General features: G+C 37.3%; 1 protein-coding gene across 1 annotated transcript; it reads left to right on the top strand.

Annotated features, from left to right (window-relative positions):
- The first annotated feature begins 19,098 nt into the window (after positions 1 to 19,098).
- GJD2 (gap junction protein delta 2) lies at positions 19,099 to 20,949 on the top strand. Its single transcript, XM_082762010.1, has 2 exons — positions 19,099 to 19,534; positions 19,866 to 20,949. Exons 1-2 carry the CDS (start codon positions 19,464 to 19,466, stop codon positions 20,707 to 20,709), a joined length of 915 nt encoding a protein of 304 aa, XP_082618136.1. The 5' UTR covers positions 19,099 to 19,463; the 3' UTR covers positions 20,710 to 20,949.
- The last annotated feature ends 3,708 nt before the right edge of the window (positions 20,950 to 24,657 follow it).

Here is a 24,657-nt window from a genome sequence, read left to right on the forward strand (position 1 = left end):
AACTGATGTAGGCATGTTAGGTCGCAGTTTACTATTAGTATGAGTTCATGCTTCCTAGTTTTAGTTTTGAAACTTGAAACAAAAGAATAATCATTTATCGAGGCTTACAAAAGTAACCTTGAGGGTAGACCTAGTAAGTAGAAAGGAAACCTCTCACATTCACTCACTGGGTTTAGATTTTGTTGTTGTTGTATTAGTTACAACGTAAGTATATTAATATCAACATATTGAAAGCCAAAGCCTCTGAAAAAGAATTACGTTGATATGTTTAGAATGCAATTTATTGCATTAATTAGCTCAGTCCTTAAGAGTCATGCAGTTGTTTTCTGTGGGCTATAAATATTTATGACAAAACATTAATTCAAACTGACAGTTTACTCATCTTCTCCTATCTCTTCAGAGCTAGAGATAAGTGAAGCTTTTATTGTATACTAATGCAAAGAATCAAACTTTTGCCTTATAAACATACAATTTTTATTATTTTCACATCATCATTCATGTTTTAGGCAGTTTTTAATCCATGGTCTTTGCTATTCTTTGTTATTATTCATATGGCTTAGGCAGTTTTTAATCCATAGTCTTTGCTGTTCTCTGTTAGTATTTGACCCAGATACTACAATCATAAATCGCTTTTCGTGGACTTTTGTGTATTAAGAAATCTCTATGACTTAACTGTGCATTTTTTTTTAAATAAAGTTTATACCTAAAAGTTGTATCAAACTTCCTGTGTGAAGCTAAGCATGTGCTCAGCTAAAGGCCATTACATGTATTTAGAAAGATGAGATTTCATGCTGATTTTATATTGAAATGCTAATTAAAAAAAAAAAAAAAAAGGCTGTTTAGGCTGTTTACACTGCTGAAAGGAAACATTTTCTATTCCTCCCACTTATTCTCTGGAAAGGCATTAAAACTGGCCATTTGATATGATCTGCAATTAATCAAAACTGATTTTACCCTTTGACTACTGAAGATATGTTTAGTACCTGTGTCTAATTTACTTCCTAGAAAGCAGTTTACTGAGGTACCTTTGTAATTGCTTACTATTGGTCTGCATTTGAAATATTTAGATGCTTCTAGGTGTTTTTGTGTTTGGGCATAGAAGGTGGATGGTGTTGTTAAATAAATTTTAAACATAAATATGAAATACTTACCTTCACACTGCATACAATATTATTGAAATCCTTCTACAAGCAGGAATTTTCACAATATAATGCAAATTAATTAACCTGCAAATCTCTCTTAAGGCAAAGACAACATCTTCCAATGTTCTCAAGAAGTTTTCCAGAGTAGAGCATCATGTTGAAAGTCACATCATGGAGAAACTTTGTGTATTTTGAAAATATAGGAACTTCACCAAATGTTTGAACATTATTTTAAATATTTAAACTTAAATGAGATTTGCTAACGAGATTCGCCTGCTGTTGTTTAGAACCATTGCATTTTCCTTGGTCTGCCTTGCTAATTTGAAAGATTTGGCTGGTCAAAAAGGTCATTCTAGGTTTTACCGTGAATTAGCGGGGTGATACTGGACATAAATTGCAACTAATTGGAGCTTAAAACGTTAAGCAAGTATGCAAAGGGCATGTTAAGTTAGACCCCTTGGATTCCTGGCTGACTGTCTCCGACAGGTCAGGAATGGCAAGCATACAGCTGGCAGCACCTCTGGGGCTGTGGGTATGAGTTCACCCATGAACATGTGGGCACACGGAGGGAACTGAAGGAAGCCGCTAATTGCATGACTGGTGGAAAAACTATTTCCATGGACATTTTTGGTGATGTAATTTACAGTTTATGGAGATGGATGTGAGCACCAAGGATTCTGCAAAAGATAGCATGCTTAAGTATATGTAGGGTATGATGAAACAGTACCAGTGCCTTACCCTTTTTCTCTTATAGCATGTTTCTAGGTGTATTCAGTTTTAATGTGGTTATCCTGTATTTTGCCATTTTTCCCATTCAGCACAATGAAAAGTTGAGTAATTCAATGGAATATGAAATATGGTAACTATTTATGGAAGCAGAACTTGGGAATTTTTTAGACTTTTTAAACATAGATAATGCAATTGATCAGTTTGAGAGGAATTTGATTATAAAGTCACATAAGATAGGATTCCAAACTCTGTTAAGAGATGCCACTGCTGAATTTTATCCTTTGTTTACATTTAACAGCAAGCCTCAATTACAGTTGTATACATTTTGTATGGCACATAAAGATAGTAGAACAGGATACAGGAATTCATTGGAGAGCACCTATACAATAACCAGTAAGATTATTTCAGTAATTTGGCTAAAAAAGGCAAATTAAATAAAACACAGATGTACCCAAACCTGCCTGTGGTTATCTATACCAGATCAACCTACAATTCACCTCTGAAATATGGCAGAGATGGAGACATTGACATACAGTGAGAGTCTATTATTTCTGGGTTGACCATCCCCAGGCATGGAGACGTGAACATACATTACTCACTCTTTGAGTGCCTTAAGGTTCTTCCCTCCCCTCTTCTCCAGCTGCAGTTCCTGCCCCTCTACTGGAGGCTGCAGTCCCAGTAGGTGCTATCCCAGACCTAACTTTTGTCTGGTTATATTAAAGAAACTGTTTTGAATAATGTAGCCTTCTATACTGCTATACACTCCACAGTGGTTCAGTAACCTGTTGTAAAGAGACAAAGTAATGAGGACCTAATTATGTTTAAGTTGATGGCAGAGCTCACCAGAAATTGACTGCCAAGCCCTGTGTAGTCGTTCACTAGGCAGCAGAATTGTGAGAATAAAGGCTCACAGAGCACTTTTACTGTTCTTGCTGAAATTTTCTTTGGATGCAAGAGAGGAGCTTAAGGCGGTAGCCAAATATACAGACTCAATGCATGCATTTTGAAAAGCAGTATAAATACACAGTAAAATGTCTACCTGCCACACCACCATGTGTACTTTTACTCAACTTTGCAGCTCCTTTTTGCTTTATATGTAAAATACTAAGAAGATCATTCAGTGGAAGTCAGGCTGACTTGATTTTCAAGCTAGTTAAAGAGGCAATAAGGGCTAAAAAGTATTGAGAACTGCTAACATACATCAGGAAGAGCTAAGACAAAATTGTATGGTCTGTTCTGCAGCCAGAACAATATAGCCTGCTTCTGCTTTTAACTCAAGGACTTTTGGGTTTTACCACCATTTCTTGATCCACAGATCTTACAGAAAACTTTCCTTGTAGATCTTGGAGCATGTTGCCACTTAACGAGTATCGGTGGATAGGATTATGATCAGAACAGAAAGCTTGTAACGCCTCTATTAAGTATGTGCTAAGAATCCAAAGGCCGATGTTTCTGCTTAATAGGATGTCTTTTTGACAGGAAATAAGGAGATGTTTCAGAAGTCTCATGTTAGTGCTTCAAGGCTCTTTCAAAAAAATTGGTACAACAGTCATCATAAATTTGATAGTTGTCTACTTTGCACAAATCTTCTCTAAAAAGGCTGTTTTAGCTAAAGCTTTAAAAAAGCCAGCCTGGGGCAAAGCACTAATATGAAAATGTTTAGCCTGAACAATTGAATTCTATCAAGTGATAATGTTTTTAATGTAGAATAAGACAGTTTTATACTTAAAGACTTAGGTGACCATAAGTATATGTGACAGTCAGATTAATCTACGATAATAGTACAACAATAGAAAATAAATAGGGAACCCCCCTTCTCTGCTGGTTGGATAGACTGAATAGGAAGCCTGGGCAGCAAGAGATTGTTGCTTTCTTCTGCTGATAGCTGAGCCCAGCCCCATGAAACTAGATAAAGAAAAAAAAACAAAAAACATTTATAAGACAGGATGATTAGTAAATCTCACTCATTGTACTCAAGAAAGAAGCAATTCAGGCAGCTGACATGACACCAGTTATCTTTGCTATTTCTCCTGGGGAAGACTATGATTGTTGATACTTGTAAACTCAGCATACAGAAATGTTAATTGTTGGAACAAAATATTATGCTGATATATAGTTAAAAGATAGCTTTACTTTGTGATTAAGCTGTCCCATGTCAAGTGCATGAAATGAATCTAGGAGACATCAGCAAAAAAATAACATACCCGGTGACTCTCTTATTTTCCATCATGAGGTAATATAAGCTCACACATAGTGAGCTATGAAGAGCTTTGGAGTCAACTTCTGGGGTTTACAGCAGGTGATGTCAAGAAAAGGGAAGTTTAGAAGTTTAGGAGAATCAAGCCATAGCCTCATGTTTATTTAATAGATGCATTTTGGTATTGAATATTTTCAGGACATAAGTCTTCAAAAGCTAAATCTCCACTGCATCAAAAAAACAAAACAAAATAAATAATAATAATAATAATAATAAAAACAGAAAAAGAAACATTATTTTAAAGCAATAAAATTGTCCATTAGACGTACATTTTGTCTAATGATGTACTAATTGTCTATTAGATGTACTTTTTTTTATTTTTTTTTTTTGGTATGAAAAGCCCAATATTTTCTACAAAATTGTTTCTTTCAAAAGCCAGCGCAATATGCATTGCAGTGCTCTGATTCTCTGGTAAGCCAGAGGAGAGTAGAATTCTTGCAGAAATAGAAACCTCAGCAGATTTTAAGGATAAAACACTGAACAAGGCATAAGAAAAAAACAAAAAACAAACAAACAAAAAAAAACACCCACCACTTTTTACTGCTTTAGCTTGAATGATGTCTTGAATTTACCACCTAAACTGGGTGATCCTTCATTGTCAAGGGACAAGGGACTCTACTTGCAAGAAAACATTATTTTCCATCAGTTAAATCATGCCATTTTTGTGGTTGTAAATTTAGTTTGGGTTAAAGATTAAAAGGATCATCTCATCCTTTGTATTCTGTTACAGGCTTTACAGAAAACACCCCTCTTGTGCTAAACTTTTAACTCCATTATCTGATCATTTGTTCGATCAACGTTTGATCATTTGAGTAACAAATGATGTAAATTAATATCATTAGTCAAATGAGTTACTAGTTCAGAATTGTTTATGAAAACAACTTTATTATTGTACTGTTTCATTCATAATTAATACACTGAACTCATAGCAGATAGCCTGTGTGTATGCATAATGTTAACATTCTGTCATTCTTCATGATATAATCACAAAGAAATATGCAGGAGTAGTTTATTATTTTAATTGTAATTTAGCCAGTAACTCCCACCATAAAGGACTTAAAATAATCCAGTTACTTGAAAAACAGTTTTATCCTTAAATTAAGCTATGGAGAGATAAAATTACTAAGTTGTTCTTTTAGTTTACTGAAATCTAGTATGTGTTTCTTGCAGCTGGAAGTGTGAATCATGAGAAATACAATTTGTGGTTATAGGCTTATGAATATTTAATGATTTATTTGATCCATATTTTAAAAAATGTATTTGCAGTAATTAATATGTACTAGATATTTAATGTTTGTTATGACTTTCTAAACATCATAATCCATTAAAATGATATACTACAAGCTGCCCAGATATACTTTTTCATTCTGATTTTTTTTATTATTATTATTTATTTTTTTTTGTATTGTAGAAATGAAAGCCTTTAAAATGGTCTTAGGCCTTACAACACTTACTGGTGTGGAAATGATTTAATTGAATTGGAGCTATCTTGTGCAGCTCAGCTCTTTATGGTAACCAGGCAAACCGCAGTAATGCAGTAGCTTTTGGTCTCTTGCCCGTATATTTTGGCAGCTAAAACTAATGGCCTTTGAAATAGACTTATGTTGTACTGATAATTTTCCTATACATGGGAAAATGAGTGATTATATTATTGTTGGTGATAGCATTTTGCATTTGGCTCTGAGTTCTCTGAAATGTATGTAGCAATTATATGTATTTATATATATATTTGCACATAAAAATGTATATATTTACACATGTGCATTTATGTGCATACCAATATTTTCCCTAAGATATGTCTTTAATTTTGCAAAGAAAGAATGCCCCTAACTCAGAAACAAGTTTCAGAGACTATGTTTGTATGACATGGCATATGAGTATCCTCTAGAAATATAGCATAGGTTGGAGGACAAATATTCTATGCCAGACAAATTCAGAGACATTTGACTAAGACAAAACTGTGGATATTTTGTAGCCTGGTTCCTAAGACTGAAATTAATTCCCAGTTTGGTTTTCTGCTCTGAGGTAAAACCTCATAAATTTGGAATTTTGCAAATCAAAATTATCATAGAATCATATTCATAATGTGAAATGATCCTTCTTGCAGCCTGCGGTCAACAGGACACAAAAGTGTGCACATCAGATATAGCCGGAATATATCACATACTGCTGGAAGTGTAAAAAATGCCCAAAGTCATGTAGGGAACGTTTGTTTTGCCTGGTGTCACATTCAGTATTTTAAGATCTGCAGCACTAGTTTTGTAGACTTTTCCTTTCTGATCAAATATAACATAAGCAGTGGTCACCTGCTGGGTGGACAAATTTGTTTCTTCCCTTTCATTTCAACTGAGATTGTGAATTCTGCCATTGTATTGATACCTACTAGAAAAAGGAAACTATCTTTTGAACTTATTTTTCTAAATAAACAAAATACAAAATGATCAGGAATAGTACCCTGCAGGTTCTTCTTTCTGCCGTAAAGTGCACAATGGTTCCTCTGCTTGTTCAGTCCATGCACATTATACAAAGCAAATATAATATCATTTTAAGTGCTAAAAACACTATTTCTTTTAGAAGTAATAATATGAGGTGGTGATTGTCCAGTCTCCAAATAGGGTCATGTGGTGACGGGGAGACAGTGGGTGCTATTAAAAGCCTGACATTTATCACTCACAGTGGTTAAATTTATCATGGTGTTTGTGGCATTTGCCAATCTAAGTATAGAGAATGCCTCAAATACCGCAGAACAGATAACTGCTGCTGTGCAAAAACCTACAAAGTGCTGGTGGTGCAAAGTGCTTTACTAAACCTGGAGTGCTCTATGCTTTTTAAATGCATTGCAGGTATTGCTTACTAGGAATTTCCCAGTATGGAAAAAGACAGAGGTTGTTATGCTTTTTCTTCCTTTATCTTGCCTATTAAGACCAAAAGGTCTTTTGTATAGGAAATGTCTCGTTGTGTCTGTTTCTAGTGTCCAGAGCAATAGATATCCTAGCAGAGCTTGAGTGTTGTAAAGTTAATATAAATCGGGTCATGACACATCATTCACACAGAAAAAATGGAGTTTGCCCAGTACATGAAGATTAGGAAACCTTCAACTGGAAAATATGCTGTGTATTCTGTGACAAACAACCCAACATGAAGTCTTCTTGGAAAAATGGTCTTTCAAGCAGAGAGTTGTTGGACATAAATTGGACATAGCTTAAGAGCTCCATAGCTCTGCTTAAATCCCAAAGGACAGAACAGACATAATCAATCACATTGTATGCTTACTCTAAGACATACAAAATAAATAAATAAATAAAATAACCATTATTTTCTTTGCAATAACTGGAGAAAGGGCATTAAGGTAACAATGAGCAAATTGGAAATATTTTTTCTTCACCTAAAAAAAATATCTTTCATTTGGTGGTAGAGGTCATTAAGGCTTTGCCATTGTCTTACAGTGCTGAATTTCTGGAGCCCTGTCACCAAAATACTATTTACACTTTGAAAAAAAATAGTTTCTTGACTTATCTTCTCCAGGTTCAGAGGGTGAGAATGAAATGGACTGCTGCTCACAAGTCTTTAAAGCTGCAGCGGCAGTTCTGTCCCTGCTTGCTGGTGGAGGTGCTGTGGTGCTTAATAACATAGGTATTAAGTTGTGTAAAGATATTTTACTATAGCTTTAAAAATGTACCAAAAATTTGAAAGAACATAGCTATAGTTGTGGAGAAGCTGTTAATCTTTGGTCATTAAACAACACCATTAAAATGATCCCTTAATTGACTTTTACACTTTGTAGGACAGGCCTAAACCTAGAGTTATATTATGTCCCTGCCATGGAGCCATTAAGAGTGGGTCTTTGGTCATCTCTGAAGGTTTCAAATGAGTCTGGTTACAGCAGATGGCACTGAAGAGTATAATGAAACTCCTAGTCTGGGGACAAAAATTGTGTTTTACAGCTCAACCCTGTTGTCAGTTCTTGACATGAACTATTCCCTTCATTTGGCATACTCTCCCACATTCTGTGCTATTTCCACAAAAAAAATTTGCCTGGTGAAAACAGTGGAGGGAAGTATTCTAGGGAAAGAGGGTACTGTATCCAACATCAGTGCTTTTCATAACCATTAAAAATTTGCCCAACTCATAGGTAGGTTGACGTCTTTAAAAATCTCTTGAAGAGTAGAATATGGGAATGTGTTTTGCTTCAATAAATATGACTTTGGAAGATTGGAATTACTGAAATAACCTAAATGTAGAAAAGAATGTTTCACTATACTGTTCATTTCACTAAAAAAAAAAAAAATTAAGGGCCAAATTCTCAGCTTGGATCAATTGAATATCTGCTCTTTTTTTTTTTTGAAGCCAATTATACTGTCTAAAGCAGATGAAGGTATGACAAATTTCTCAAAGTTTGTTTGTTTATTTGTTTGTTTTAATTCCTATGCTGCAAATCTATGCATGCTTCTAATTAACCATTGAATATGGTGGCTGAAAAGAGTCAAGTGGATACTCTCTTTATTTTCTTAGAAGGGCACTGACTGGATTTTTTAAATTGTGCATCTTGTGCCAGGTTCTAGTGCAACTCACTGCAGGCACTGAGAATTAACATAAATGCTGGTGTGTGCAACTTCTGAATTGTTATTACACTCACCAAAATGCTGGAGGTTTTACATATTATATTAAATGCAGTGGTATACATCTGAATACACTTTTTCACTTCTGAGAAGTTTATTTTCATAATAAGCGACAAATTTAAGAAACACCTTGTGTTCTTTTAAATAATAATGTAATGCTATGCTGTCACAAGACCATTTATACATGTATACATTGATGTACCACTTTGTATTTGCCTTTTCTATTATGATTTTTCTTATTTACATATTCATGTAATTAAAAAGAAAAAATATTGTTATAAGCCATTCATAGCCATTGTGGCAGTGCACTTGGTTTGTTCCAGCCAGCTGCGAGCATACCGTGGCTCCATACCATCTCTGCAGGACAGTCATCTCGGCCCTGTGCTAATATCCCTGAGGATATTAGCACTTTCTAGTACTGGATTTTTTATTTTTATTTTTTTTTACAGTCAGAGGAAAGTAAAATTAAAAATCTTTAGGTATGTTTGGATATATTTACTCCACATATTTTTCTGACCAACCCTACCCAGTGAAAAAAAAAAAAGAAAATATCTATTATTTGTCCCATCAAAGAGAATCTATTGCTGTATTATTATTATTATTATTATTATTATTATTATTATTATTATTATTATTATTATTATTATTATTATTATTATTATTCTTTCTTTTTCAAGAACATCTTAAGAACTGAAGAAAACCTTTCTGTTTGATTTGGGAAGGGGTAACCACAAGAGGAGAAACCTTATAAAAGGGGAAACTCATTTCCTGTTCTCTGCTTGAGAATGTTTCTGTCAACTTGGCACAGTGCCACCAAATTTAGCTTAGATTCTTGGTTGCATTGTCTTTCACAGTGAAAAATGCATTTTGAATGGAAATGAATGGAAAAATGTATTTTCCATTCAACAGGAACTCTGCCTGCCTGGTAGGTCTGACTCATCCACCTGTCTAGTTGGTGTTCTTTGCATTAATTGATCTATCTTTGAGCTCATGTTTTCCCTCATGCCTTGTTTGCCTTTGTGGCAGTCATATTTGGATTTCACACATTCATTGTTGCCATACAATACTGCCCAAGGAACATTTTGCACTGACATTTCAGGTAGCATGACACTGGACTTTGATAATTAGTTGGTGTAATTAATCTGAATATGCTTCACAAATGTTTATTAAAGTCCAACAAGGACTTGGCTGTCATCTTTTTCTCTGACTGCACTAGCCTTCCTGTAAGCCTTTTTTTCTTTATAACACAATCTCTGCCCCAAAGCAGATCCTTTGCTCAAAAGAAGTACATGACATTATGAAATGTAGCAAACAACATTAATGAAATAAATCAGATCAATAATTTATCCATGTCTTCTTGATTTGCATATTGGCATATTTTTAACAGGTAAAATCTTTAAGTGTTTATCAGCACTTGCCTGATTTTTTGTCCACAAGTTACTTGCCTGTTTTTTTGTCCACTGTAATTCTAGGATGGATATACTTACGCAGTGAAATCAGGGCTGGAAACTATTGCTTTATCATCAGAAGAGGTCTGGAGTTTAAGAAAGTGCTGGGAAGCTATTTTGCAACAAGAGACCTTGAAATCCCTGTCTGAAAATGCTGAGTATTGGATAATTATATTATATAATTATATATAATTATAAATTAATATTTTAAATTCTTTTATGAAATCTAAAACTTAGAGAAGAAGATGGGGCCAACCCAGATATCCTCAAGACCTGCTCATAACAAAGCAAGTATTTGATCTGATCCCTAAATAAGTTTTACTGCTTGATTGAAAATAAATTGCAGCAGCTGTCATCACATTTTACAGTTAAGATTTTCCCTATACTCAGCTCCAAATCCAGCCCCCTAACTACCCATGCTGGTCACCTGGAGCCTGGAAGCTGTCCTGGTTTCCCAAGCAGGAAGGTAAACCTGCTAGTGCTCACTCTGCCTGGCCACGGTGAGGTTATGCAGTGCTCCCTCAAATGCCCTGGTCCTTCTGTTTTGTTGGCTCTCTGTAACCCATCTCTTTTTGAGCAGAGTGAAACTTTTGAGATGAGACAAATTGTCCATGGACTAGTTCTTAGAGGCTTCCTCAAGAAAGTCTGTCTCATCATGTGCTGAACAAGGGAATAGAGAGTAAGTCTGCATGGGGAAAGGGAGGCTTGTCGTCCCATGGCAGGAGGTCTGAACACAGACTGAGCGAGTCTGCACTGAGGAAACTGCAAAATGGAGTTATTCTGGAGGGTCTGACTGAAGAAAAAATAATTAATTAAATAAATATTTTATTTTATTTTATTTTATTTTATTTTATTTTATTTTATTTTATTTTATTTTATTTCATTTTATTTTATTTTAATTTTATTTTAGTGTCCAGCAAGTACAGACATACAAATGCCAGAGATGCTTCAAAACCTGAAAGACAGGAAAACCCAAATCATATTTACAATAAATCGTATTAACTGATGTAAAATAATAGCTGATAAAAATGTATGTTTGCATGCAAGTGTAAATATATTGCACTACTCTCATTCTGTTGTGGCCTTTAGAGTACAATTGGATAACATTTTAAACAACAGTATATACATTTACTCTTCAGGGGCTGTGTGAGGTGTCAAGCCTGACAGGAAGTGGATGATGGTGTCCTCCGGGTTCTCTGCCATCCTTTGCTGGCTGTAGAGCTGACCAAACTCTGGCAGGAGCAGTTTCCAGGGGCTGCCCCATCAGCTGGCAGGTACCTCTGTGTGCTGGGACCTGGCTGCCCACACTGGCCCCCAGCCTCCTGGGGATGCCATGAAGAAAGTGTGGGTAGGGTGAAGGGAGGTACTTTACATGCTGTGCTTCCCACTCAGTAGGAAAGATGATTTCATTTTGATTAAGGAAATTAAGGAACCAAGGTACCAAAACCTTTATTTTTATTTATTTTTATTTATTTTTTTTTTTCCCTAAAAATCGCTGCTAGTTTGGTTATGTTCCTCACAGGAATAGAGTCCCTGATTTCTTGAAGTGAAGTGTGAAAGAGGTTGCAAACAGCTACAAAGCAGAAGTCCTAAATCTAAATTGAAGAGTAAATATCTGGTTAAAAATGAGGTCAGATTTGCATAGGATTTGTGTAAATCAATGCAGCCCTAGAGCAACTGTGACCTATGTGAGAAATTACGTGGGCTTCTATGTTATCTAGAAAAATAAACTGTACCTTCCAGTACCATACTGACATTATGCATAATTATGATTTTTCTTTTTCTTAAAAGCACAGAAATAAATGACACATAATCTTAGATGCTCTACAACATCTTATGAATTTATTTTTTTCTCTTGTTTTGCCACAAATTCTTTCTTGTAGAATAGACAAAAATTCATGATTGCTGATAGATTCTGAGAAATATGAATTAATAGTTCACAACATGAAAATTATTGCAAAATCTCTATATGACTACTTCAATTTTGTGGGGAATAACAGAAGTTGAATACCATAATCACAATTTTTCAAAATTTAGGACTTCAGATTCATAGAACATTTTGAAGCTCTTAATTTGATTTTGCTTCATTTTGAAACAGAAACATAAAAATTTAAGGAATATCCTGGAAGACTTACTGTTTAGGAAAGGTTAACAAAAACAAAATCATCTTCACAAACACTCTGCCCAGCACTGAGAAGATGTGATGTGTTAATACCAGATGTAGAAGTGATAAAAAGTCCAGTTTAAATCCCCACCTGTGAAACTCCAGATGTGCGTGGCTTGGGTGGTTCTGGAAAACCATTTCCAGTTTATGAATCACTATTTTCCAGTGAAAATGTGCAGATCTGTAAACTGACTGAAGATTCTAGACTAAAGAGTTATCATCCCTTTGAATGTTTATAAAATTTAAATTTACTTGAAGAATTTCTTTTAAATATTACATGGACTGTAGAAAATATAATAATTCTTCTCTCAAACCTGTGACTATATATTCTTAATCCACATGAACTGAAGTCATTGAAAAGATAACTCAATGGCTTTTAACTTGGGTCTTACATGGAAGAAGGTCTAAAATCACGTGGAATTTGAATGCATCCTCTCCACGCAGGCCTTTTAAACTGTCTCAGCAATCTTATAGAAGAGGTTTCCTAAAAAAAAACAGGAATTCCTGTGGAATTTTCTGGTGAATATTATTTCATATTTATTTTTGTCAAATAGACACTAATCATAAAACATGCATATACATGCATTTTCATGTGTATATATGAGTGTTATCTATATTTTATATATCTGCAATGGATTGTATATCAAATGTATGGCACTCAACTTTATTGCAACTGTAAAATCATTGAATGACAGACGGGTTACAAAATTCTGCATTTCTTACTGAGCTCCTATTTGCCACTCCTGCTGACATAGTTTACTTTCAAATCAATCATTCGCCTGCCCTAGTTATTTCAAGGGACTGTTTCAGCGTGGCTTCCATTGGGATGCTTTAATGTAATGTGAATTCCCTTCTGAGACTGGTGAGGTAGGGAGGAGAGTGAGGGGCACCAGGATGCTGGAGACATATGGTGGTGTGACAGTCCAAACAAAGGAAAGCAACTCTGTCACAAACCATGTCACTGAATGGAAAGCATCTGGGAGTTTAGGGATGTAGCATTTGGATAAAGGAAAATGTAGATAAGGCAAGGCAAAACAGTAGATCTGAAAAAAATGCTTGTTGTAATACATTCATACTGAAATACTGCAGCATGGTTTCTCATACTTTTTCTTCCCTCCCCCCCTCTTTTTTTTCCCTACAGAATACAAGAAGAATCAAAAGCTGCTTGCAGTTCCAGAATACAGTACTCTCTTCAACTTATTTGGTCTTATTTTTTTTGCTGTTGCTATTATGAAGTACTTCTTTTCTAATCATTAGCATTTTGCCATTAGCAATTTTAAAATGTTCTGGTGTAAATAAAATCTTAAGAGTTTTTAAATCCTGTCCCCACAAAAGTCAGTGGGAATTGCTGTTAGTACCAGGAAAATTGACTACCATGGGACTGAGATATTATGATATAAATTATCATTAATGAAAGATGTGCATATTCTTCCCATCTTTAAAATGCAAGTGGTAGGTACTAAATCTGCTATGGAATCCTTTACACTGCTCTGTGTCTCAGGTGTTTTTGAAAGGTTCTCTTTCTTTAGTAAGTATGGAACCTTAAAACAGAAGATAAAGGGAGCCTACATGAGATTTACTCACAAATTTACACTTAACCCATCATAGGTCATAAAGCTGCAATAATAGATGTTTTAGCAGAATGTGTGCACTGTCTTGAAACTGGTGAAAGAAAGAGGAGAAAATCAGAAGACTGGGGACTGGTGATCTGGACCCTGGAATATTTTACTTTGTTTTCACTTCTGTCTGGAGCCTGTCAGTTTATAAGGATTTGGTTCAATGAAGTTTTCTTTCTACTAGCTGCAGCCTGTTTGCCAGCAAATTAGAAGCTATTCTCAGTAGTTTCCAAGGAGTGCAGACTCTGCTGTATATATGCCAGAAGTGTATGCCATTGTGATTCAGTATATATGTCCAAATTATTTCAAAGGAAATTAATTTGAGCTGTTAATTCATTCATAAGCTGGTCCTTGTGAACAGCTGACAAAACTTTACTGATAACATGCATTGGTGACATGGATCTGAGACTGATAATAGAGTTTTATTGTGATTATTAGGATAACAGAGTATTTTGTACATTTATGCATTTGGTAACTTACTCTTCTCTAGTATGGTGTATACAAATGCAGGCTGTCTTCCATTCTTACAACGAGGAACACAAATTCTTGCCTTGTTATTGACAGCTTTGATACAAACACTGTTGTCTAGATGAGAAGACTCTGCTACCTATGTCTTGGTACAAGTGACAGTGTTCTTGCTTTCTGTTGAAAGCAGATGACCTCTGACAAAGGTCACCAGTGCATCCAGATCTTGTACCTTTTAGGAAGTCTTTGTTTTTCCAAGCATAAGAAAAATGCACTCTTTTGGTGTGAAACACTCAAGTTGTTTTTTGAAGGAATCTCATATAAGAAAAAGCAGACAAGGGGATTTCTTTTTAAAATGCACACAGCAGCTGACTGCAGTGAGGATTGTACTCACAGTGAGGGGAGAATGAACACACAACTGTTCATTTTAATGAGGAAGTGTAGGTGGAAGCAGATGACCTAGATGATTTTATGAATAAAAGATATAATCTGATGCAATCATTTCATTAATACACACATGGCGCCAAATGAAAACAGAATGTAGCAGATGGCTGTGAGAGGTCTTAGATAGGCGTTTTCAGTTTAGTAGCTAACTACTTAGATTTTGGGGATTACACCAAATGCTATCAAAAATGAAGCATTCATCATGACAGCCTTTGAAAGAAAGTACTGCAGTTTTATAAAAGTAATGCTGCAATATCTCCCTTTGTGACACTACCTAGAAAGTGCAATCACAAGGCTGATGTGGGGCAATACATTTCACATAAAAAATTCTAAAAGGAAAACCTATTATTTACTTAAGTAATAGCTTACAATTGTCCATGAACAGCTCTTGCTTTGCTCTCAATTTGCTATAGTTGGTGGAAACAGTGTTTTATCATGTAATCATGAAATACAGTCAATCATCATGCAGTTTTTAAATCTAAATATAGCATTCATTTATTTGCTGTAATTATGGATCCACTTTGAACAACTGCAAAACAAAGATCACCAGGGAAGAACCTTGGTATAGTACTAAAAATGCAGAGATTTCTTCTGAGATAAAAATATTTGTAAAAAATAGTATAAATATATATCTTTAAAAGGAGGTGGTATGTGGGGGGCACTTCTGTAAGGTCTGGATCCTGTTTTTACATGAGTTCATCTCAGCATAGAGAATAATGAAGTGGGGGAACACTGTTTTCAGTACATGATGTGACAGCGGGTAGGAACAGGCCAGGTGGCTCCTTCATCCCGCCCCAGTCACGCCAGCCACACTTGGCTGCAGGGAGTCTGACACCGGAGCCAAATGTGTCAGCGGGGGGTCCCCATGTGCTCAGCTCTGTGCTTGGGGAACGTGCAGCCTGAGGGATCCAATGGCTTCCTGCACCCTTTACAAAACCAGATCAGAGCAAAAGGGCTGGATTTCTTAGAGAGAATCCGTCCCATCACTTCTTAGAGACAGATTAACCTCTGTTTGGCATCTGACTGAGGACACACACAGTTTTTATTCTTCAAACCTAATCCAAGATCAGCTCTGTCTATATTATTTTAACATGAATTAATATTGAGGCAGGGTCATCTCTGAACATATACAGAAGCTGGAGCTCTAATTTCTTTTTGTAGAGGCTGTTTGAGCTCCTTTGTTATTTTGACTTTTGTATGAAATTTTTTTGCTAATGTAAGTGGAGTTTGTGAAGATTGTGTAATGAATATATATTCTTATGATAATAAGAGTATTCCTGCTGAATTTCATCTGTAAAGGAAGCCTCATTCACTTCAAATGCAAAGCAAAACAAACAAAAATACACCCTCCAACTCAAAAGCCTATGCTGGCAGTGTGAAGCTGACTTTGTTTCTTTTGTATAAAACTGATAAAACCATTGAACAGAACAGGCCTGACCCTGTTGCAAACCAGTATTGTCGCTTCAGTAGGCAATAGTTCTTTGTAAGCCATCAGCTTTGTAAAATATAAAGCTTTGATAATCCTGAATGTTTGTGAATGAAATAGAGGCATGATTTTCTAATTCACATTTCTAATGTGAATACAACACACCCATAGCATTCTTGGCAGCCTGCTGCTCTGCAAATCCTAGCTTTATCACAGGCTGAAGCATTCAGGGGAATGGTGTAAAACCCAAGATGAACCTTGAGAAGCTGAAAATCTTCTTATGTTGGTAACTCTCTCTTACAATTATGACTATACATAGTTTGAGCACTTTGTGATTTAGATAATTTGTCAGACAAGTCCACAGGTTGTCTTTATACATGTGGTGAATAATGGGAATGCAAATAATGACCTTCTTCATATGCTTTGCATTGCTACAGTAAGCACTTGGACAATATCACAATTGGTTCTTACTACTTTTATTTTGACAAATACGTAGGGGCACAAATTAATGACAACACTTCTTAGTTCCAGAACTCCTGCAGGTAAGTTCGTGATGTATCAAAGTCCTTTGAGTTTTCCAGTCAAAACTTAAAATGTGTGTAAGCATCAAGAAAGAGGTTCTTGGACTGAAATTAAGTGTTTTTGTTTTGTTTTGTTTTGTTTTTACCCAAACTCTCTAAGGTCTGAAGTTCAGTAAACTTCATTGTGTGAGGCCAAGCATCCTCCATGTGAATACGGTTGTGGTAAGACATATGAAGTCACTGTTAGAAAAGGAGAGGTCAGCAATTTCAGAATGAGATTGAACTGCTGCAAGAGCAGGCCTGAAAGTGTTTAACCATATTTAAATCAAAAACTATTTTATAACATTGCTTTTGTGTATGTAGCATTCATTTATGGTATCTCTCCTTCATGTTTCCACAGCTGGGCTACCAGTAGTAAGTATAACTCATCACATATAGCAAACACTGATTGTTCATTAAAAGGTCAGTGTTTGATTTGATCAGAATTAGATTCCTTTTTATTTACTGGTCATAAAAACTGAGATATGTGGGTGTTATATCCTGATGCTAGAGAACAGCTTCCCTTTGTAGGAATCCTTATACTTGACTGTTGACCAAAATCTCATCTCCTTTCTTCAGTAATTTCTGTCAAGGGCTTTCCCTCTCTGTTTGGTCTCCTAAATAGGATTATCATCATTAGCTTCTTAGCATATTCCCTGCCCACTCTCCTACACATGCATTACTGCTTCCTTTACTGACTTGATCTCTTTCATTTTCAGATCCATCTCCAAACACAGACTTTGGGGTAATGTTCAGGGTAGTTGGATAGATACTGGACTCCTCTTAAAAACAAAAGAAACAGCCTCTTCTTTTTAATTATGGTGTTGCTGCAGCAGCAGGTTATGCAAAATCTGTACACACAATGCAAGAAATGTGAGAACCAGCTTGAAGGAAGAACAGAGTCAGGTTTTAAGAAAAAATAGTGGTTACTCAGTGTCTCCAGTAATTCCCAACAGTATGGGAAGGAAACATTCCAGATTATTGAATGCTTCTTAACAGACTCTTGATTGGGAAAGAAGGCAGATTACTAATTTCTGGTAATGAGATATTCATTGACCTCTTATTTGATATTTTCCCAGCTCAAAGATTTGGGGATCCAATCAGGCATCTGACCCAGCATTATATGAATCAGAGACCATCTGCACACACCAAATGAAAAGACAAATCTTGGGGTGTCTAAAACACACAGATGACCTTTGCTCAGATGAAGCTTGGTCTCATCTATTTAGAAAGTACTTAACATCATTAACACGACACAGAATTGGTTGATGAGAGAGCTGCAAAAAAAACAAAGGTCTACACTGTTTACTGTGGCCTGAGCAGTTCTTCTTTGGAAGCAGATTGATTTTACTGAATTTGGCAATAGGAACATAGTGAGCAGACTGACTTGAATTTTTCTTATGTTAATTTTAATAAGATCAGTTCAGCGAAAAGAACAGCAGGTAGGAATCTGTAGTTGATCTTTAAGGAAAGGTAGAGAATACACTTCAGGCTTCACCACCAGGAAAGTGTCAGTTCCAGTTGGTGCCAGTGCCTTATGTGGGGTTGGTAGTGTCTCAGGTACAGTCTGTAAAGGGTACCGGTAAATATATATATTTTAAACACAATATAATATTTTAGGGGAATATGTAGATGGATTGTATGGTAGGAAATTCTTTAAATTACTTTATTCTCATAGTGCTTAGGGATGCTTTGTGTGAAGGTTTGGTGCCTCTCCTAGCATGAATTCAGCCTCAATCTGGGAGCTGTCTGAAATGGCTATGTATCCGCCCCATTTCTCCTTAGCCATTCTTCTCTCTGTAATCGGGTGAGAGTTAACTGTGCGGTAACTCCACTCTCTTCCAAGGGCACGCGGCTCGCTAAGGTGAGGCCACCGCTGCACGCCGCCGCTCCTTGCCAAGCCCAGGGAGGGACCGGAGCCCGGCAGCCCCCGGGAGCCCTCCTGCGGCTGGGGGTCCCAGCCCAGGGCTGCCGCCGGCTCGGGCGGCTCTTCCTCTGCCCGGCTTCCTCCTCCTCCTCCTCCTCTATTTATTCCGCGTATTCCACCGCCTTTATTTATTTATCTTCGCCGGAATAATAAAAATGAGAAAATCCGAGCGCTGCTTTTGGCTGCTCTCCACCAACCTGTCAGTGACGCAAGCGGAGACTACTTAAAGGCAGATTAGAGGCAGCAAGACATTAAAAGCCAACCTTCCTCCCTCCCCACCGCCGGGCCGCCGCGCCGCGCCGCCACACGAGCATAGCGGGCCGGGCCGGGCTGGGTCGGCCGTCGCGGGGCCCCGAGCCGGAACGAGCCGGGACGAGGCGGGCCAAGGGAAGCCGAGCCGGGTCCGGAGACCTCGGAAGGCTGCCGCGTCCCTCCGCCTGCCCGCCGCCGGACTGCGAGCGGTAGGGGGGGGGTTGCTCTTTTGTTCGTTTTTCGTCCCCACCGCCCCCTGCAACAACAACAACGACCAAACACAATTTTATTAAAAAAAAAAAAAAAAAGAAAAAAAAGAAAATAAAAGAAAAAAGAAAAGAAAAGGAGGGGAAAAAAAGCAGGAAGAAGTGAAGAGATCCGCTTGCCCAAGTCTTTGTCTCCGGATGAACAGCGATGGGGGAATGGACTATTCTAGAGAGGCTACTGGAAGCTGCCGTGCAGCAGCACTCTACTATGATAGGGAGGTAAGGGCAAGGGCCAGGGGAGACGGGAGACGCGGGGGTCCCAGCCGGGCAGGGCTCGGTTGGAGATTGGAGTGTGCGTGGGGGCGCGGGGCGGGGGGACACCACGCACGCCGCCGTTCTTGTCCCCAGGGATCCCACGGGGGTCTCCCGGCGGGGCAGCCGGGTGACGAGCCGTGCCCTCGGGCCGGGGGTCCCAGCCCCGGTACCAGTCCCGGTGGCGGTGGCGGTCCCGGGGGTCTCCCCCTTTTCGCGAAGCCGAGGCGCTCCGTGCGCGCTCAGCACCGGACAGCTCCCGGGCGGCGGCGCGCCCTGACCGGCTTGTCTGTTGCAGGATCCTGCTGACCGTGGTGGTGATCTTCAGGATACTCATCGTGGCCATCGTAGGGGAGACGGTGTACGATGACGAGCAAACCATGTTCGTCTGTAACACACTGCAGCCAGGCTGCAATCAGGCTTGTTACGACCAGGCTTTTCCTATTTCGCACATAAGGTACTGGGTGTTCCAGATCATCATGGTGTGCACGCCCAGCCTGTGCTTCATAACGTACTCTGTTCACCAGTCTGCTAAGCAGAGGGAACGGAGGTACTCCACTGTCTTCCTCACCCTGGAGAGGGACCAGGAGTCAATGAAACGTGAGGACAGTAAGAAAATCAAGAACACAATTGTCAATGGGGTGCTGCAGAACACTGAGAACTCCACCAAAGAGGCAGAGCCAGACTGCTTAGAAGTGAAGGAGATCCCCAACCCTGCCATCAGAACTACAAAATCAAAGATGAGGAGGCAAGAAGGCATTTCTCGGTTCTATATCATTCAAGTGGTCTTTCGAAATGCCCTAGAGATCGGATTCTTAGTGGGACAGTACTTCCTGTATGGATTCAATGTCCCTTCTATGTACGAATGTGACAGATACCCTTGCATTAAAGAAGTAGAGTGCTATGTTTCTAGACCCACTGAGAAGACTGTGTTCTTGGTGTTCATGTTTGCTGTCAGTGGCATTTGTGTGGTGCTCAATTTGGCAGAACTGAACCACTTGGGCTGGAGAAAGATCAAAATGGCAGTGAGAGGAGTACAGGCAAAAAGGAAATCCATATACGAAATCAGAAATAAGGACCTGCCAAGAATGAGCATGCCTAACTTTGGCAGGACTCAGTCAAGTGACTCAGCTTATGTGTGAGGCTCTGACAGACCTGAAACACGGTGCCAGGTGGAAGAGACCCAGACACTATTAGAGAAAGGTACATTGCTTAGGCAAGCATTTTATCAAACCACCAAGAAAGCCATTAAGGTATTGGATCTGCACTTACTGAACTAGCTGCAAAAATGCAGTGCTATTTAAAAGACTGAAAAAAAAAACCAGCTATAAAACCATGCTTGACCTAGCCTTACAGCTACTACTATTACTACTTTTCTTTCTAACAATTGGGTGGTACCTGTTGGAGCGGCTTTTTTTTTGGTCATCATTAGGATGAGTTCACAGTTTGGACTGTCTGACTAATTGTTGTAAACATGTAGAATGTTCATATTAAAAATCTGCAAGGATACTCTATATGGGGTGGGATGGGGTGGGGGAAACTGTTGCAATGTGCAGATGTAAGCATGTTTTAAAAGGAGGGTAATTGCACTGTAAGGAACCTGACCACAGCTCAATCAGGACATCTGCTTTCACCGATCTCACAGATGTCTGATGTTATTTTGCTTGTCTAAATCACAGAGTTTATTCCTGGTGTGTATTACTAGCTATTTTCTAACATAGTTTGTACATCAGTTAGTTATGCTAAACAATAAATGCTGAATATAATTTTGCCATTTTTTGTTTGCCTGTCCACACACACACCAGCGACCTTAATCATCATAGATTAGATGTGATCTACAAAATATATCAGTACTTTTCAGTTCATTCCCTAATATGTGCATGAATAAGATGGAGTTGGTTTGTGCCAGCCAAGTTATGTATTTACCTGCAGTTACCTATGACACACATACCAAAGGAACAGAGTACATTGCTTTTAACTGTGATTATATCACCTTCTCTCTGCTCTTATTTATATAAGTGCCATACTTGAAACATCCAACTCTGTACTTAGTCAAAAGGTTGTCTTGGGATACCAGCTGGAATAAAGTGATTTTATACTCTCCTATGTTTATTTTATGCTGTTTGTTTAGTCATTGCAGTGATGTAAGCTAAAATCTCTATTGATAAATAAAGTGCTTGCCTTTTTTTTTTTTTTTTTTTTTTTTTTTTTTTTTTTTGGTAAGCCAGAGATTTGTTTTTCTTTACTATTGCATACAATTGCAGAAACATGCAAGGTCAAAATAATTGACATAGAATTCTTCAGGGTTTAAAGTGTCTTGTTGATATTCTGAACTCTAAGTGATAAAACCTGGGAAATCAGAACTATTCATTATGTCTGTTTTCCTCCTTAAGCAAGCTTTCTCTGTGTTCAAAGCCTGATCCAAAGCCCACTGACACCAACAGCCTTCTTTCTGCTGACGCTAAGGGCAACACAATTGGCCACCAAGGTCACTCTGGGAATAGCCAGAGTACATTTAACTTGTAAATGAAACAATTGCAGCTTTTCATCAGGGAATCCAAACAGTTACCTCAGCTTTTCTGCCTTATAGCTGATTCCAGAAATATACTGTTCCTGTCCCATCAACTTACCTGTAAGCCACTGGGGCAGTCACAGATAAATCTCTATTAATAACAACAATTTTAATAGAGTCTAATAAGTTCTACTTAAGGACCTTATTTAATTCTCATTGAATTCAACAGCAAAAATCTCACTGGCAACAGTAGGACTTGGATCAGGACTCAAAAAACATACAAGTGCATTCCTAACTAAATGCTATCAGCCCTTTAAAGAAAAGGGCCAAAATGGTGCTGGAAAATTTGAGGATACTTTATAATACATGAAGGAGACAAAGGCTTAGATCTGCAAATGTTCTTTTGATTGTGTTTTATTTCAAGCCTGACAATGGATTTTATGTGTTTTGGCCTGGAGATAATGCATACAAATCTTTTCCTTTTGAATTACATTAAATACTTTAAAATTTTGTTCTTGTGGTTTGCCAGCATTGTCACATTAAAAAAAAAAAAAAAAAAAAAAAAGTAAATTAGTTCTTAGATAGTATATTCATTATCATTTTCATTTGTGGGCTTTTTTTCTTCTGTTGTGAAACATAAAAAGACTTTGAGAAATGTCATGTTTTTAAACATTTTTTAAAAATATTTTTCCTTATGTATAACATGAATATTTTTTACGATTTGATTATAGAAATATAGAAACCCTTAAAATGGATTTCTCAAATGATCCTCTGCAATATAAATGCACAGTGATATTGCTAGTTGACTGCATGCTCACTGGAAAACTGCATGTTATTTTTAGAAAGACAACATGGCAGCTAAAATCTCCATCTGCAATATAACAAGCTTCTAAAGATTACTATTTGACACACAAATCCAAGCCTGATTTTCATTTTGCAGAGTCCTGGGGTGCTTTGCAAAATCTCCTTTGGAATATATATTGAAGAGGAAAATGTTTGACAGTCAAAAGCATTGTTTTAATGTTGAAGAAATAGGAGATTGTGTGCAAAGACCTTGATCCATTGCCAATTAAATTTGAAGGAAAAAACTCATGCTGACTCCACTGGGCTTTGGTTCAGGTTCATCCTGTCAGGCAGAAATCCTAATACAAGTTATTTCCTGTGGCTCAATAGCTAGTGTTCAGTCAAGCTCTAGTGAAGGCGTAAATCTTGATAGCTGTAAGGTTTTAATACCTTGAATTTCTTTGCATAAGACACAGAGAGGATCTGTTTATAATAGTCAATGCTGGTGACGCAGTTCATTCAATTATTTTATGCAGTTACACATTTTGTACTCCAGTAAGCTGAGATTTTTCAGTATTTTCATGGGAGAAGTATATAAAGAAATGCAAATTTGTGCAACAGGATCTGTGATAAAGAAGGCAACGACTCATATTTTGATCAACAGAAATGCAATCCTCCATATTTTCACTAACTAGAATATGGCTTTTTGTATTTCTGAAGAGAAATGAAATGGTGTCAGGAGATCAAGTGCTATAGTCTTCCTTTTCAACTGCTGTTTTTCATTTTTACCTACTACCTATTTGTTATGAGTAAGAGAGAAATTGCTAACATCTTTTTTGTCAATGTATCATGTGAGAGTCATACGATTAATGCTAATGGACTGTTTACATGAAAGCTGACTATTCATTTACAGAATAAATGCTTTAAACCTATTACAGCAACGGAAAAGTGTGTTAACTGAACAGAACCGAGAGAACACTAAGCTGAAGGACATATTACTGGCCACTTAGATCTTGCTCCTGCCTCACTGAAATTAATCAATTTTGCTGTTGATATCTGTGGAAGAAACAGGTATTAAATATGATAATTCAGTTTATCTTTGTATTATTGTACTGTTTTAACTCGTGGACAATAGTGTATCTCATCTTAAATGCAAACAAAAATTATGAACACTAAGCTTTTATGGAAAGCTGCAATGGGATTGAATACACAATTGATTCTATGGAATTTCAATATTACTTTCTCTAAACTGACATAAAATAACAATATTAATTTTTGTGTAGTCCTGATCTTGTGCTCCTTAAATCTGCATAAATTTCTAAAACTTTTAAATAATATTTTTTGTCTCACTGGGTGTATATATGTTGTAATTACATTCTATAAAAAAGTTAAGGTTAGTGAAGAATATTTTTCATCCACAACTAAAAGAGCACTTACATTTCTCTGTAAGAGAGTAAACAGACCAGACATTGTCCATTTTCTGGCTTTGTTTTGTTTGGATATAAATGTTCTGTGCCCCCTTACTCCTTCAGTGGAAAAGGTTAGATGTTTTTTCTTGATGTGCAAATGTAGGAATGGGTTCAAAAAGGTGGAGAACTATGAAGGAGAAAACAGGCATGAGTTTTACCTCATTTAGGATCTGGTCTTGCTCTTTATGAAATGATGAGACTTCATTTTCTGTGGGACCAAGACAATTACCAGCTGAGGGAAAAGTCTCATTATTTCCTGAGACTAACAGTGGGGATTACACTATTTTTGCATTGCCCACCCATCCCTGGACATTCTGGGAAACTTT

The sequence above is a fragment of the Aythya marila genome (assembly GCF_965140915.1).
Source record: "Aythya marila genome assembly, chromosome: 5".
Taxonomy (NCBI): Eukaryota; Metazoa; Chordata; class Aves; order Anseriformes; family Anatidae; genus Aythya; species Aythya marila.

Excerpts from the sequence above, each read along its gene's own strand:
- GJD2 (XM_082762010.1), top strand. The coding sequence starts at position 19,464 with ATGGGGGAATGGACTATTCTAGAGAGGCTACTGGAAGCTGCCGTGCAG. Across the intron at positions 19,535-19,865 it reads CACTCTACTATGATAGGGAG|GATCCTGCTGACCGTGGTGG; the intron begins GTAAGGGCAAGG and ends TGTCTGTTGCAG.